Raw genomic sequence first — 18093 nt, forward strand, 5'->3', positions numbered from 1 at the left:
GTCACATGTCACATGTTTCCATTACGTTTACGCTCTAACATCTGCATAAAAACAACACTCTGGGGCGCTCGGTATAAGGTGGCATTTACACAGTAACAACAGAGTTTATTCAATGCAGCGAATGTAACATTACTGACCTTTTGGAATCGAAGGCTAATTAATTACATCCATTTTGAAATCACTGGTGGTCCCTGTAATCTGATTGGCTCTAATTGGTGCGATTTATTCCCAAATCGCACTATTTTTTGCCTTAAATCGCATCTTTTTTCCAGCTAATGAGGAATTTACACTTAACACAAACAACCAATCAGATTTCAAGGCTTGTTTAAAGTGGCCAATCAAATTGCAGTAAAATGAGAAACAAAGAGTATCATGTGGCAATTTTGCAGCTTTTGTTTCCAAAACTCTTATTTTTCCCCCCAAAAATGAATGAGTTTAATTTCTTCCAGTTTTTGAATGATGACAATGAGATTATTCTGGCTGAAGACCAACATGCCAGAGACTTTCCCACTTTTTGTCTACATTGTGGTGAATATTTTGACGATTTTGTACCTTCTCAAGCTCAAACTCCGCGCGATCCCGGGTCCACCGAGTCAACAACAAACGAAGAAAATCAAAAGCCACTACAAGAGTTGGATGTTGCAAGATTTGCCATCATTTTAAGCGATGAAATACATGAGCTTTAATCTGTCACTTCCAATAAAAATACATCCCGCTCCACAAAACAATGGATGAATGTTTTCAGAAGCTGATGTCAATGCCGCCATTTTGAATGTCTCCATCGAAACAATGGCGCCTGAAGAACTTCACAAAGTCCTGAGTAAGTTTTACGCCGAAGTAAGAAAAAAGGACGGAGATGATTACGAGCCAGAATCCCTTAAAATCATGCAGAGTGCCATAGAAAGATACCTAAAGGAGAAGGACTATCCATTACGCATCGTGTAATCGAGGAAGTTTCACTCCTCATGAGAAATCCTCAATGCCAGAGCAATTTCCCTGCTTCAACAAGGAAAGGGAAAGAGACCCAACAAAGCTCAGCCAATCACATCTGAAGAAGAGTCAGCCCTGTGGGAAAAAGGTCAGTTGGGTGATTATAATGGAAAGGTCTTGACCAATATCAACTTTAAAAATTTGACGGAACAACTGGGATTTCGTGGTCGCCAAGAACACTACGATGCGTACGTGGAAGACTTAATTATAAGACAGTGAGAAGATGGAACTGAAGTTGTTGAGTTCAGAGAAGGTCCCACTAAAACACGGAGCGGTGGTCTCACCATCAGGCGAAGAACAACACCACAAGCAATGTTCAGCACCGATGGCGGAAAAAGCGATCCAGTGCGGCTATTCAAGCTCTGGTTGTCCAAGCGACCCGAAGGAATGAAGAACACAGGGCCACTCTATCTAAGCGTCATAAATCGTCCTAAATCAGCAGATGTTTGGTGTACCAAAGTTCAAATGGGACAAAACACCATCGGCAATTTAATAAAATCTATGGCTTCCTGTCTCAGGACGAATAAGAAGCTGACGAACCACAGCATGAGGAAAACATTGGTATGAAAACTGAAGAAATCAAGTCAACCGCGAAATATCATCTGTGAAATAACAGGCCATGCACATGAATCTTCGTTAGACGACTACGATGAAATAGAAGAGAATCACAGGAAAGAACTGTTTCACATTATCAGTGGATATAAAGACGTGTCAAACGAAAATCAAGCAGACGAAGTCACCCGCCAAAACACTGCAAATTAAGCCTCAAATCAAGAGATTGCAGTCCAACATAAACGAACACCTCTGGTTCCTCTTTATCACGTCCAACAACAAGGAAAAATGTATCAGGCCATGGGTTCCAATCCTGGTTTTCAGCCAGCTGAATTTTCAGGATTTCAACCACGTTTTCCACTGCAGTCTCTGCAGTGCTGCATGGAAGTCTTCAATTGTGCTGCTCCCGTTCCATCGCAGAATTACACAGGCTGCACCTTCAATTTCTTCTCCAGAGACAGCCAGAATCCTCCAATCCAACCACAGAAGAAACGAAGGGCTCACATCATTGAGTCAGACGACGAGGATTGAACTTTAACGCTTCACCATTTTTCTGAGTTATTGAGGACCTCTCGAAATTCTTGAATGAGACTTGTCTTTCTTTTGATACACTTGACTGAGTTTTTGACACATGACGTCAAAGTCTTTCTGTTTTGCATACAAAATAAGATGTAAATGCGTTTCCGTTTCCGCTTTTTATTTAAAAACCGGCTCAGTACTGCATCAATAAAATATTTGAATTGACCAAGTTCTGTGTTTGGGCGATTTAAAAATGGATGTAATAAAGTGGTAATTGAACCTCGTGTCGTGCAATTTTGGTCTGAAATTGCTCTCCACTCAGTTCAATTACCATTATTAACAACATAGTTTATTCAATGTAGCGAATATAACATTATTGACCTTTTGGAATCGAAGATGGCAAGAAGCTGTTATATTTTGAAGTATTGCACCTCCTTCAGTGCATAGCATTCATGCCTGTACATAGCAACGCTCACGGCGAGGATATTTTACTGAGCTATCCCGTGACAGTCATGGGTCTGGAACCACCTTTTTATACTGCTGTTCACTCAAATTTAAAGGGCAGGTGATTTAAACAGAGTTTAGCCGTTGTTTAGCAACGCCGCGTTCTAAGCCATCTTCATTTTGGCCGAATTTTTTATTTGAACATTATTTTTTGCGAACAATGTCAAGAGGGTCGAGAACAAATCGTAAAAGGACGTTAAACCACCCATCTTATAGATAATCTTCGAGGCTGAATAATCAATCACTCACTGATTTGAATTTTAGGGGCATGAAATAGTTTTTTTTAAGCTTAAGGTGGTTACAGGACATAGGAATATATACTCTTCCTACAAAGTATCCGTTTTCACTTCTTTAGGAATGCTCTTTTTTATTGACTTATCATGATTGTAGGGACGTGTCTAACAACAAGTTACAGGATCTACCACCAAGAGTATTTGCTGACATGCACGTTTCCGAATATGGAAGGATAACGCTGTGAGTTCTTTTTTTTTCCGATCCTTTTTTGTCTAAAATAAAAGTTATAACAGGGGAGTTAACAAAGGTTTATTCTCGAATAGTTTGCAGTTCAGATAAAATTTATGTTCACAGCTCAAATGAAAATTCAGTAGATATATGATGTGTGTGATTTAAATTTCATTGAGAGTTGTGAAGGAAATTAAGGCTACGTGGAAGTTTACATCTCTAAATAAGTAAAGTGAACAGATACTTGGCACAGCTGCAATTTTGGATAGGCGCAAAACTGCTTAATTTCTTTTATAAACTCAGAATTTCTTTCAAACTATCACAGACTATCACGGTCAAAATGAAGTCCTGTGCGTGTGTTTCAGGATGAGAGTGACTATCATCTACCGCCATCCTTGTAAAAGTCTATGATGGAACTCCACAGAGTTTGCCATTTTCACTCATGGAATCGTTAATTTAATACACGTACACTCAGTTACCGATAACCTATCACTCATTGATTTGAATATTTTTAGGAACAAGGAAAAGGTACATGCATTCTGAGTTTAAGGCCGTTACGGGCACTTTCAAGATATAGGAATATATTCTCTTCTGACAAAGTAACAGTTCCCACAACATCTTTAAGAATTTTTTTTTAATTATTTACTATAGAGACCTGTCCAACAACAAATTACAGAATCTACCGCAAAGATTGATTGCTGGCATTCACGTTTCTAAATATGCAAATATAACGCTGTGAGTTTTTTTCTTTTTTTCATGTTTAAAGTAAAAGTTATTCGTCACATTTAGATATATCCAGTCAGAGGAAGAACTCATGACAGTACATTCAGATGAAATTTGTGTTCGTGGCTCAAAAGAAAATTCAGTAAATATAGGATGTGCGTGATTTAAATTTTATCGACAGTTCTGAAGGAACTTAAGACTGCATGAAATTTTACACATCCAAAGAAGTAAATTGAACAGTTACTTGGCTCAGTGGGAAATTTAGATAGGCACAAACTGCTTAATTTCTTTTATGAACTCAGTACTTCATGTTGTGATCAAGGAAAAATATTCCGTTTCGGATCACTGTAGGACAAAAAAAAGACTCAAACTAAACGGATTATCGTCGATCCTGATATGAATAATAATAATAATAATAATAATAATAACAATAATAATAATAATAATAGTAATAAAAGATTGCAGGAGAAGACACACAAATCTGGCTATGCCACGGATTGACTATCGGAAAGCATATGATATGGTGCCGCATAGCTGGATTATGGAGTGTTTAGAGATATTTGTGATGGTGAAGAATGTGAAAAATTTCCTCATTGATAGTATGAAGACCTGGAAAACATAGTTAACATCATCGGGCCAGAGGTTGGGAGTAATCTACATTAGAAGAGGGGCTTTTCAAGGGGACAGTTTGTCGCCACTTTTATTTGTGCTGTGCATGACCATTATCATTAATCTTCAGAAAATCCACAGCAGGTTATAATCTTGCCAAGAAAATTAAGGTCAGCCATCTTCTTTTCATGAATGACATGAACCTGATTGGGAAAAGTGAAGATCAAATTGATTCATTAATACAAACTGTACAAGTGTTTAGTGAGGACATTGGAATGGAGTTTAGACTGAAGAAGTGGGGTGTGCTGTTAATGAAAAGAGGAAAGAGGGTGAGATTCGATGGATATTACCATTTTGGATGGGCGGATAATGAGAGAAATTGAGGAAGAAGGGTATAAATATTTGGGATTCTTGAAGTGGATATGATGAGGGAAAAGGAGATGAAAATACGATTCGAGAGAGAGTACAAAAGAAGGCTGAAGCTTGTTTTGAAATCAAAGTTGAATGGAAAGAACAAGATTAACGCCATTAACACCTCAGGGGCAGTCTCTGTACTAAGGTAAGGAGCCAGTATTATAGGATGGACAGAGGAAGAGCTAAAAGCATTGGAGAGAATGACTAGAAAGGTATTGACAATGAATGGTGATTTTCATCCAGAGAGCGATGTTGATAGGTTGTATTTGTCAAGGGTGAGTGGAGGTCGGGGACTGATAAGCTGTGAGGGATGTGTGAGAGGTGAGGTTAACAGTTTGGGATGGTATGTAAAGAATTCGGAGGAAGGCCTGCTGCAAGGGGTAAGGGCTACTAGTGTAATTAGGAGTGAGGGAACAGTGGGCAAAGAGGAACTCAAGACATCTTGGAACAATGAGAAACTCAACAGTTGGAAGGATAAAAGGTTGCATGGTGAGTTTGTAAGAGAAATGCCAGAAACGACACATGTAGGAGAATTGGCGAAAGGGAGAGTGAGAAAGTTGAAAAGTATCAGGATATTTAAAGAGAAATTGCAAGAATGTGGAACATGAGAACTGTGCAGGTGGTACCAATCGTTGTAGGATCATTGGGAAGTGTAACAGAAAACTTGGACAAGTGTTTGGGAAAGTTGAACGTCAAAATTAGTATTCCGTTACTTCAGAAGACTACGTTACTGGGAACAGCGAGGATTTTGAGAAAGGTGTTGGATATCTAGAGTAAAAAGAAAATCCTAAGGGACCCCTGGTCATGGGCTATGACTTGCTCCCTTAGGAAACAGCCCGGAAAAAGACCATCCAGTTTGTTTACAATGATAATAATAATAATAATAATAATAATAATAATAATAATAATAGTAACAATAATAATAAAAATTCTATACGAGAAGCTCAGCAGCCCGTGAGTGTGAGAGAATTCCTCGTGTGTCATCGGCATTAACTGTGTTCTAATGGTTGTATTCAATTGTTTATCAGCGCTGTTACAACGGTTGCACTTAAGGTCTATCGGCTGTATTGAAGATATCTTAAAGCGCACATCAGCGTTCTTGTAGTCGATGTCTTTCAAAGTCTCTCAGTGGTGTTACATCGGTTTTCTTAAGACTCTGTCCACGCGAGGACTGGCTTGACCCATGCCCTCTCACCGATTTCTCTCATATTTTCTCAGTTTATGAGGGTCACTAGGTTATTCTAGAATCCAGAGTAGTTCAGGCCCCTGGCTTGTATATCCCTGGAGGTACAAGAGTCCCCACATTAAATCCCTGGTAGGGATCGTGCTCGGCAGCTTTTGGGCAACTTTAAACGTTTTCAGCAACTTTTTGTAAAGCGAGCAACGGTCAGCAACCTAGAGCAACTTTAGCCGTTAATTCTTAGCAACTTTTAAGTCCACAAATGGTTAAACACTGACCAAATCATCAAAAGGGTCTTTACCAAAAGGTTTTTGTTATTACAATTGGTCAAAACTAGGGATATCGTACGTTCTTACAAATAATTTTTAAAATAACACTTGCGCCCACAAACTGGACAGCAGCTATCTATCTAACGGGCGCTTACATTCAGCGGTTATTCGCTCCAACAATAGAGCTTCCGGCGCATGCGAGACATAAGTAAATAATACAGACATTGACACTAATGAGGTTACCATAGCCACTGGGGCAACTCTTAATAGTCCTGCAGGAACTTCAATTTCTAGAAAGCGCAAAAATCACGTCAACGAATGGAAATACAGACAACGACAAGCGGTAGCTCGACTTCGTTCTCAGGGAAAAGAAACACACTATGCGCTTGGGATCGCGTGAAAGACCATTCCAAAACGTCATATTCTAATATTCTAATATTAGTTACGTTAAGACTACATCGATCCCAACAAATGATGATAAATTACACATACAATGTCAAGTTTTGAGTAGTAATCTAGAACAAAATGACTCTCAAAGGTATGCAACTTTTTTTAAATTTGGGTGGCAACTTTTAAATATTTGAGCAACTTTAGTACAACTTTTGAGCTTATTATTAACCAACGTTTGATGAATTTACCTGTACAATCGATTCATGCCTAATCCCTGGGGTGTACTGGACTTGTGGGGTACACTCTACTGTCTGCCATCAAATCCTTGTTTGTTGTTTACTGTCAACATTTACCAAGTCACTCTAATCATCACGTCTCCTATCACGCTTTCAACCTAAACGTGAATGTGTACGTGTCATGTCACGCAATTTCCGTTTAGGGTTAAACCTAACTTTAGCTTTTGTGGTTGTCCTGAGTGCACCTGTCTATTGCATCCTATTTTGGTTGAAACATACTTTTCGGAATTTTCAACACATGGTGGTCATATGATAAAATGCTTATCGACTGAATTTGGTCGGGGCAGACGGGAAAATATTTGGCACTCGGTCATGGCGCACGGATGTCATGCATATGACCACAGGCCAAAATTTTCCCGTCTGGTCGTCCCACTCAGTTAATAAGTTCAAATCTTTTTCAGTTGGAACTCGTTGAGAACCGTATTTTTGACGCTGTCCCAGTCGAAAAAAAAAAAGATTTCGCTTGCCCTTATCGCACGCTTTCCAAAGTCTCAGCCCAACAGCCTCAAAGGAAAAGTTGTTCAAAGCTTTCATGGCAGCCTTGTTATGCTTCAGTCAAATGTTGGAAAAGGTCTGGTGTTGATAGCATGGTGCTCTCGATGAAGTGATTACTTTATACAGAAATGTCAAAGTCCTAACTAACAAATTAGATATGCTAATTTTATGGTAAATTGCAAATGCAAGTGCAATAGTCTACGTATGCTAATTTACTAATTACATACGAAAGTGCAACACTTGAATTTATGCGGCGGTGGTGTAACGAGCCTGTCACAGATAAATACTGGAGAATTATTGGCGGATGATACACAGGAGCACCTTCTGATTAAAAGAAAATGAAAAAAAATCCCTACAAACTGATGGTGGGCTAGTCTGAGCCACGGTTACCGTAAAGGCGACGAAATCATGGAAATTTATTCGTCCCTGGGATCAAGAGAAGTATCGAGAGAAATAATGTTTTCTGTGACAAAATTTTTGTGAAGGTGGGCATAAGTCAACCGGAATAAAGTACGTATAGTCACGCGTTATTTGAATTAAGAAAGCTAGGCCCTTTATAATTGATAATCTGTGCTGACTGGCTAACAGGTACGGGGAAACTATCGGTAATTTATTTCTGGATACCAACAATGAGCAGCAACTGGACTCGATCAGTCTACTTATTCCATGCAAGAATGTAAATCTTATATCAATCCAAGAAGACGCTGCTGAGCGTTGACATCCTTCGCCTCAACGGTTACCTGGAGAGCAATATAGAACAATCAAGCCGCCCACAGCACCCCCAGAGAAACTCTCAACCTGCCAATACAGAATGTTCGTACCTCAAGACTAAATCACAGGATCTCTAACATCTTTGAGAAAGAAAACATCCCGATACGCATTTCCCACAAATCCTTCACACTCAGATAAGCCCTATCCCACGCCCCCAAAGTACGCAAATGCACCAGAGACAAATGCTCCATCTCTAACACCGGATTATGTTTACGACGAAGTGTACTGTACCAGCTCACATGTAACAGCCGCAAAGAACAATACATGGCCGTTTTCAAACTAGAGACGGATAATCCGTCTCGACAGATTATCTGTCTGCTCCATTTTCCGTCTTGATCTGAATTCGAGACAGATCAACTGTTGAATATATTCCGTCTTGAATTCACATTAGACGGATAGAACACGGGTGTTTTTCTTAGGCGCGGTTACAATTCCACAATATGGCAGCATGTTTATCCTCCTCCATTCCTTTTTTAACCACTTGTACTTTGCTCTAAGTTGTGCCATAGTAAACTGGTAGTTCTCGTCTTTCTCTTTACCTTCTTTCGTCAATACCTCATCAATCTCCTCCAGTATCTTAATAAACATACGTTTGTTTGCAGTCTTCTTCAGGGCTAAAGTTTCTAGAAGTAATGCTCAGGGTTTGTCTCTAAAGTCAAAACGGTGGCAAAAAGGAAGACTTCATTCTCCTTCCACGTTTTCTTTTTTAGTTTCTTTCCTGCTTTTGTTTTCGCCACTATAGACGCCATGTTTTCCTTCTGAGAACTCAGGGCGTTCTTTCTAGTTCCAGACTTTTCAGGGCAAAATGAGATGACTTTATCCGTCCTAATGTTAATTCAAGACGAATTATCCGTCTTTGATGGATAATTCGTCCTCAAAATCCGTCTATATAGACGAATAATCGGACGGATAAAATAAGACGAATTATCCGTCCAAAATAAACGCCGTCCCGTTTTCACACTAAGACGGATAATAGGTTTGAGACGGATAATCCGTCTCTAGTGTGAAAACGGCCATTGGTAGTACGATACGCTTCATTCACGACTACATAAGAGAGCATCTCAACAATGGAAAATTGTCCAAGAGAAAACATATCTACTCCTGCCAAAACTAAGACCATGAAAGCATTGATGTCAAGATTACCATGGATGAAAACAATCCCATCAATCTACGCCTGTATGAAGCATTTTTCATCAGAAAGTACAAACCTACACTCAATTCTCGGCAAGAATATAATAAACTCGCAGACCTATTTTACACCATTTAACGCTCTTTTACATCCTTTGTTTATACGGTCCATCATTAGAGCCTTTATTATGTTCCATTCGTAGTTTATTTCTACTTTTTACAGCAGTGTAAGACTTAGTTCGATTAATTTGTGCTAATAAACCAGCTTTATTTAATGTATTTTCTCAAATTAGCGCCCGAGCGATTATTTGAAATTTTGGCTTTCCCTTTAACAGGTATTTACCCCATAATCAGTTAAAGAACATACCACCAGAAGTTTTCAGCAGCCTTGGAGGTCTCTACAGTCTGTACGTACCAACCAACATTAATCTTTATTTTTACTACAACATTTACGCAAGTGAGTCGAGGGCCCGAAGCAGTCTCGCGCAGAATTCAGAGTTCCACTGCTCGCAAATGAATAATGTACCATCCGTGAAGAACAAAAAGGCGAGCAATAAAACACTATCCAATTCTCTCCCCCTCCCCCGCCCGTCCTGTTGGCAAATACCATCACCCTACCATCATCTTCCAAACGAGGAATTAAGGCTGGCCTTTAACTCAAACTCGGCCATGTATCGGGGGGTTGGAAGGAAAGGCAAAGACCAGATAACCGGACAAGTCAAAGGGAAGCAAGACTTTTTGCCATCTTAACTTAAGATTTCAGTAGCTTCAGTTTTAATCCCCTGGAGCGGTTCTCATCAGAGCTAAAGCTGCGTTACGACTTGTCAAAAATTGTTCCCTCAAGGTTACGCTTTATCGCAAATTATATATTACAAAATTATGGATCGAAAACCTTGTGAACTATCCTCACTTTCTCAGCATGCAGTTACATCACAAATGCTGTGGTTGGGTTATTTCAATCTTTCTCAATTTAGTTTGCTTATTAACCGGTCGTCTATGTTGTGGGAGGTTCAATTAGTCACGTGACTCCGAAACTCGTTTGGTTTACTTGATTGGAAAACTCATGAGAAATATTTTTTCTTTATTTAATATGATTGTTAATTGATATCATTTCATCTTACGCGATTTGCACTCTACTGTTATGTCTAGCAATTTTTATGTCTTCTTGATTCGCTGTTAGTCTTTCCACTAGAATTATTACACTTCTCTGAACGTTGTTTCACTTTTTGAAGACTAGGAGTAAAGTTATTTTGTTTCACCGAGATCGCGATCAAATAATACATTGTTAGTTCCAAATGTGCAGCAGCAGTAGTTTGACCATCATTCAGGTAATCATTATCAAACTCGCTCCGATCAATATACCAAGAAAGAGAATATTTTCCAATGTTTTCTTATTGAAGTAATTCATCTCATAAAAAGAGGTTTGCCATATATATAATACTAATTGAACTCTATTAAACTTACTCATCTATTGACCATTATTTACAATACCTTAAAATTTTCACTTTCTAAAAATGACATTTTGTTTCCAAACCTAACTTTCTACGGTTTCGTGGAGAGGTAAATGACAGCCCATCCCTCATAATGTTGTGATCCTTTGGCAGAAAATATAAGGAGGGGTCGAAAGCTTTTTCTTTCACTTTTGAAATCGTTTCTGGTTCAACGCCATTTTTTCAAGCTGTTCACTGTTGTCATATGCATTGCCCAAGAAAAATTGTAGAAACTGTCGGGACCCACACACATGTACAGAGTCGAGAGAACCATTCTTGACAGGACACATTCATGTGAATTTAGAATGGAATAGTACAAATGAAGCACTTCTTGAGAACAGTACGAAACAATTACATCAAGAAGCTCCTAAAAATGAAAGAATGGTAACATGCACAGTTACGAACGATGAAATTAATTATGGCCACCAAGACTGTTCCTGGACAATCTAACTGACTGATTATTTGATAACATTTTTTTCCTTGTCTATTAAGAGCCACTTACCATCAATATCGAGAATCCGCCGACAGTTGCAAAATCTCGTAATTAGTTCTACTTTTTCTAAAAAACCCTTTTAATGAACCTTTTTCGAAAAATTATATCAAAGAGTTCAATCGCGCTTTTTTTTCTCCGAAAAATCGAAAAGTTCGAAATACGCCTAAATGACCGTTGTTCCCCCTGTAAAGCAATTAAAAATTATGCAACTTTGGCAATTTCGTATGCTACAACCCGACGCGATTCCGCTTTTAAATCTTGTGTACTAACAGATGTTCCTTTTATCTCTTAGAAAATATTCATTTCTTGTATTTTGTTACGTTTAAGTCTGAATAGTAACCCGTTGAAATAAAATACTTCACGTCTCTTTCGTGGAGGTAAAATGAAGTTCAACTTTAATGGTCAATGAACAGGTCTGCCATTTATACTTAGAAATCATAACCTACATCATCGTAAAGCTTTATCCTTGTATTTTAATTACTCCAATTCTCTATCTTGGCCCAATATAAGCGACACTTGCAGGTTTACAAGAGTTTGGGCTATTTTTTCGAAAATGCAATGCGAACCACTGAACAGCCGTCACGACCCATTTAAAGGACTTTAAAAAGGTCTTGTATGATATATTAACAAATCAAAATATATATTATCTTTAAGTTTTATCCTTGTAGTTTAAGTACTCTTAGTTTCTTTCTTGGCCCGCCATAGGCGGCGCGTCAAGCTTGAAAAGAACTCGGGCTAAAATGACAAAAAATGTAATGCGATCCGTTGAACGGCTGTCACGCAAGAGGTTATGTATTTGGTACATTCCTGGCCAAGTTGAAAGATTGGCCTTGACTTCTTGCGTGACAAATATGGCATGGGAGAATTTTGGATACATTTGATAGACTTAATTAAAAAATTTAAATAACTTATTTCTGAAGAAAAAGAGCAAGCCTTGCTGCCGCGGCGGCCATCTTTGTAAACAATCGTTAAAAATTCCTGCGTGTTAACTCTTCCGGTATCTTAATCAAATTAGCTACGCACATGAACATTTTACGTGTACGGCTACACTACCCGTACCCGTACACCGATTTCTGGGTATCTTAAGGTCTCTAACATTGTGTTATTACGGTTGACGGGTAAAATTTTGGCTATTTGACGGTTGACGGTTGGCCTCATAGAGACCCTCTTGGTGGGGGGAAATGAAAAGATTAAAATCTTGATGAGATGCAAATTCTTAAAGGACACCACTCTCAGCATCGATTACTAAACGGGGAGGGGGCAAGATAGATGAACTAAGTAGAATAATGTGTATGGGTTGGAACCAAAGGCAACACCTTGCCAAAAAGACTTAGAAGCGCAAAAAAAACGAAAAAAAAAAACAGGAATAGAAGCAATCCCCGTCCTAAGGCGGACTAAATGTCACTTCAAGCCCTTAATTCTTTAGTTTCTTTTCCATATCTAACATTGCAGGTTTCAAAAATCATGCAACAAATGGAAACAAATATAATTTAGACAGTAAAAATCTGTCAAAAATCCTTCCCCTACGAACTTTATAACGCACTGAAACACGTGCAGGTACAAAAAGAATGTAAGAAAGTGCTAAAGAGAGGAAACGTGCGAGTTAACTTTCGGAATTTTTTCATCACAGATACAAGAAAAAAGAAAAACAAAACTCAGTCAAAAAGTATATAGTAAATATCGCTGACTGTTCTTTGAACCCTTTGCGGCGGAAAAATATAGCTGATGCTCAGAATTAGTCCGTCTTAATTAAGTGTTTCGGTTTTGAAGGTAAGGGAGCGTAAGGTTTCTTTAATTTTATTTTCCCAAAGACATGTGTCAGCTGATTTACTTAGGAGATGACATAAACCTAGTGTGGGTAATTCATCCATATGCTAAACGCAGGAAAAATTCCAAAGAGGGAAAGGAAAGAATGTTTCCCAACCACTGTTACCAGTGATATAAGCCATTCGACATTTTCTGATTATGCTATTAAACGAATATTGTAACTCCACTGTCCTTCATTATACGCTAACGCCTGGTTTTTTAGATGGTGGCTGATTGACATCCGTCCTTACCACATGATTCTGGGCATAAAGCTATGTTTTCATCGTAATAATTTGGATATATCAAGAAAGTTGAAATGGTAAATTGGCCATCGTAACGAATACAAAAGCTGACGATTCGAGCGTTAGCCCTTCGTCGGATCGAATAGAGGAATTGTGGGTTGTGTGTGCTTTTAAAGGCAGAAAATGGAAACATGGCAACGAGAAAAACAAGAACAAATTAGTGGAATGAAAAGCGTTCGTTGATCCCTGTGGGATTTAGACTGCCGGTTTGAAAGATGAGCTTTTGTTCAAGATTTTCACGGCTTTCCGTGCTACCTAAGTGAAGGAAAGACCGCAGATTGCAATATGTTTCCCAGAATGATTAGGTAAATTAAAATGTCTAGCGACTGGTTTCGATGTGTCCTTGTCATTCCTTACCATGTCTCGGTGTTCTCGGAATCGGTCACCTAGTCTTCTGCCTATTTCGCCGATGTATATCTTTTTGCAATAAGTGCAAGTTATGCAATAGATTCCATTGGCGGGGGTGCACGTGAAGTGATCGGTGATCTTAATGGATCGTTTAGGTCCCGATATTTTATCAGTGTTGTGAATGAAAGGACACGTTTTGCATCGTGCACGAGCTCATTTAAAAGTGCCTGGTTGGTCATAAGTCTGAAGAGAACTTCTGACCAAAAAATTGCCCATGTTTTTGTCGCGTTTGAATGAAATGAGCGGAGGCTGGGAAAAGATAGTGCTTGTCTCTGGATCATTTTGAAGTAATTTAAAGTTTTCAAGAATGATGGATTCAGCTGAGTGGTTGTGAGGGTGAAACGTGAGAGTGAATAGAATGCGGTCGGAATCTTCCTTATGCGACATTTGTAGTGCTGAATGTCGATCAATAAGTTGAGCGCGGTGGTAACCCGCTTGAACGACAGAAACAGGGTAACCACGTTTATCGAAAAACTGGCACATTGACTCTGATTTGTGGTGGAAATCAGAGTCATCACTGCATAAACGACGAGGTCTTAGAAACTGAGAAAAAGGAATGGAATTCTTAACGTGAGATGGATGCGAAGACGAATATAACAAGTAATTATGCGAGTCTGTAGGTTTGTAATACACACTAGTGCATAAGCCGTTACCTTCAGTTGAAACTTTGAAGTCTAAAAAGGATAAAGAATTATCAGAAATTTCCTAGGTATATTTCAGAGCCAGGTGAAAAGAATTGACTGTGGTTATGAATTCAGTGAGCTCCTCTCTGGTAGAGGAGGTAGCGCCGATACAGTCGTCGATGTAGCGACCGTAGAGTTCAAGTTTGGACCCGTTGTATTGGCTGAAAAATTGGTGTTCGACAAAACCTACAAAAAGATTGGCATAGCTAGGTCCTATTTTGGTGCCCATGGCTACACCATTGGTTTGTTTGAAGACGTTGTTTCCGAATGAAAAACAATTGAGTGTGAGCACTAGCTCAGCTAAGCGTAATAGTGTTTCAGATTTAGGTTCCTTATCAGTACGTTGATCAAAAAAATGTTTAAGGGCCAGAGGGCCTTCTCCATTAGGAATGACATTGTAAAGAGACGTAATATCCATGGTGAAAAGAAGTTTGTTTTGGCCAACGAAATTAAAGTCTCGAAGAATTTGAAGAGGGTGTTGGCTGTCTTTAATATATGATGGTAATGTTTTGACGATGGGAGCCATAATTTTGTCTAGATAGCTGGAGATAAGTTCGGTAGGGCAACTCTCATGATGTTACGTGAAAAGTAATTTTGGGCGCACTGAGCTTGGTTGAATTTTGAGTTTCTTGACCAAGCCTCAAGAAACTCACAAAGGAGCTACACCAGGAAATCGTAAGCTATGTTTTTCCTTTTCCCCCTATTAGTAAGGATCTAGCATTCCGTTTAGCCATTCTCACTTTCGCCAAAACTAGGCTCTGTTGCCACATAAACTTCATTGGTCGTTGCCTTCATTCTAAAGTTATTGCCAAGGGTTTTCGCTCCAATTTTCATGCATCTTCACTCACCAAACAATACCATCACCAAATTCAGTGCGCCCAAAATTATTTTTCACGTAACATCATGAGAATTACCATTAGAGCTATATGCCAAAAACGTAATCACCTCACCGAACAAATACTACATTGCCGCTCTGAGCTTTCCAAAATCTGTCCAGCAGTTTTATTACAATCTATCCGCGCCAAAATTCAGGAAACAACTTCGAATATTTTCAATCATTTGAACCAAATTAAGGCCCAAAAACTTGACCAGCTTATCGGTCCCCAAATCGATAACCACTCATCACCAGAAAACCTCAAAACTGTAGTTACCATTCCAGAAAACTTCTCACTTTCCGATTCAGAAAAATCCGTCCTCAGTAAGGGCTTAAATTTCGTTCCCATTTCTAAAACAACGGACGAATTCTCAATTAAACAAGACGTAGAAAAATTCCTTCGCCGCGTTCAATTAAAGGCCTTTTTTTACAACAAAGAGAATGACTCTAACACCTCGAACAAGGACACTTTCGAAACACTTCAGATTCGAAAGTCTAAATGGACTCCCCCAGAGGGACAACTCGCATCATTAGACTTTTTTATCACAAAATGCCGCCACGATATCAACAAACTCAATTTCAAACGTATTACCAAATTTTCTAATCTCTCTTCTGAAGAGTGGTCGGCTCTAAAAAGTCTTAGAAAACGCAAAGACATAGTTATCAAAGCGGCCGATAAGGGCGGCTCAGTCGTTGTTTGGCGCACCGACCTCTATCAAGAAGAAGCTTTGCGGCAACTTTCGGACACCTCTTTTTATCAAAAAGTCGACAAAGACCTCACTGCCAGCGATCAAAACTCCGTCAAGAATACGATCAAACAACTCATAACTAAACAAGAATTGCCGGCCACAGCAAAAACTCTCATCATAACCACTCCTAGAACTTCTCTTATTTACTTTTTACCTAAAATTCACAAACCTAACGACCCGGGTCGGCCCATTGTCTCCGCTTGCAGTTGCCCTACCAAACTTATCTCCAGCTATCTAGACAAAATTATGGCTCCTATCGTCAAACCTTTACCATCATGTATTAAAGACAGCCAACACGCTCTTCAAATTTTTCGAGACTTTAATTTCCTTGGCCAAGATAAACTTCTTTTCACCATGGATATTACGTCTCTTTACACTGTCATTCCTAATGGAGAAGGCCTTCTGGCCCCTAAACATTTTTTTTGATCAACGTACTGATAAGGAACCTAACTCTGAAACACTACTACGCTTAGCCGAGCTAGTGCTCACACTCAATTGTTTTTCATTCGGAAACAACTTCAAACAAACCAATGGTGTAGCCATGGGCACCAAAATAGGACCTAGCTATGCCAATCTTTTTGTAGGTTTTGTCGAACATCAATTTTTCAGCCAATACAACGGGTCCAAACCTGAACTCTACGGTCGCTACATCGACGACTGTATCGGCGCTACCTCCTCTACCAGAGAGGAGCTCACTGAATTCATAACCGCAGTCAATTCTTTTCACCCGGCTCTGAAATATACCTAGGAAATTTCTGACAATTCTTTATCCTTTTTAGACATCAAAGTTTCAATTGAAGGTAACGGTTTAAGCACTAGTGTGTATTACAAACCTACAGACTCGCATAATTACTTGTTATATTCGTCTTCGCATCCATCTCACGTTAAGAATTCCATTCCTTTTTCTCAGTTTCTAAGACCTCGTCGTTTATGCAGTGATGACTCTGATTTCCACCACAAATCAGAGTCAATGTGCCAGTTTTTCGATAAACGTGGTTACCCTGTTTCTGTCGTTCAAGCGGGCTACAACCGCGCCAACTTATTGATCGACATTCAGCACTACAAACGTTGGATAAGGAAGATTCCGACCGCATTCTATTCACTCTCACGTTTCACCCTCACAACCACTCAGCTAAATCCATCATTCTTGAAAACTTTAAATTACTTCAAAATGATCCGGAGACAAGCACTATCTTTTCACAGCCTCCGCTCGTTTCATTCAAACGGGACAAAACCATAGGCAATTTTTTGGTCAGAAGTTCTCTTCAAACTTATGACCAACCAGGTACTTTTAAATGCGCTCGTGCACGATGCAAAACGTGTCCTTTCATTCACAACACTGATAAAATATCGGGACCTAAACGATCCATTAAGATCAGCGATCACTTCACGTGCACCTCCGCCAACGTAATCTATTGCATAACTTGCAGTTATTGCAAAAAAAAATATACATCGGCGAAACAGGCAGAAGACTAGGTGACCAATTCCGAGAACACTTTCGAGACGTGGTAAGGAATGAGAAGGACACATCGAAACCAGTCGCTAGACATTTTAATTTACCTAATCATTCTAAGCAACATATGGCAATCTGCGGTCTTTCCTTACACTTAGGTAGCACGGAAAGCCGTAAAAATCTTGAACAAAAGCTCATCTTTCAAACCGGCAGTCTAAATCCCATAGGGATCAACGAACGCTTTTCATTCCACTAATTTGTTTTTGTTTTTCTCGTTGCCATGTTCCCACCAATAACGTAGCTCCATTTTCTGCCTTTAAAAGCACACACAACCCACAATTCCTCTCTTTGCTCCGACGAGGGGCTAACGCTCGAAACGTCAGCTTTTGTATTCGTTACCGTGGCCAGGTTACCATATCAACTTTGTTGACATATCCAAATTATTTCGTTACCCCCACCGACACAGCCCCAAACAGTTTCTTTGGAAACTATCAGCCTTTATGTTTTCATCGGTCACGTTCAAAAGTACAGTG

The 18093-nt window shown here is 39.3% G+C and overlaps 1 protein-coding gene and 1 pseudogene across 1 annotated transcript in view; both read left to right on the forward strand.

Annotated features, from left to right (window-relative positions):
- The first annotated feature begins 425 nt into the window (after positions 1-425).
- LOC148742826 (uncharacterized protein KIAA1958-like) lies at positions 426-2073 on the forward strand (annotated as a pseudogene).
- A 440-nt stretch (positions 2074-2513) lies between these two features.
- The window catches only part of LOC148742827 (uncharacterized), a 21544-nt gene continuing 5964 nt past the window's right edge, over positions 2514-18093 (forward strand). Inside the window, exons 1-4 of the mRNA XM_088748715.1 lie at positions 2514-2626; positions 2956-3039; positions 3679-3762; positions 9638-9709. Coding sequence (XP_088604841.1) covers positions 2514-2626; positions 2956-3039; positions 3679-3762; positions 9638-9709 — 353 coding nt within the window. The remainder of the gene's footprint in view (positions 2627-2955; positions 3040-3678; positions 3763-9637; positions 9710-18093) is intronic.

This window comes from Stylophora pistillata, chromosome 1, assembly GCF_964205215.1.
Source record: "Stylophora pistillata chromosome 1, jaStyPist1.2, whole genome shotgun sequence".
NCBI lineage: Eukaryota > Metazoa > Cnidaria > Anthozoa > Scleractinia > Pocilloporidae > Stylophora > Stylophora pistillata.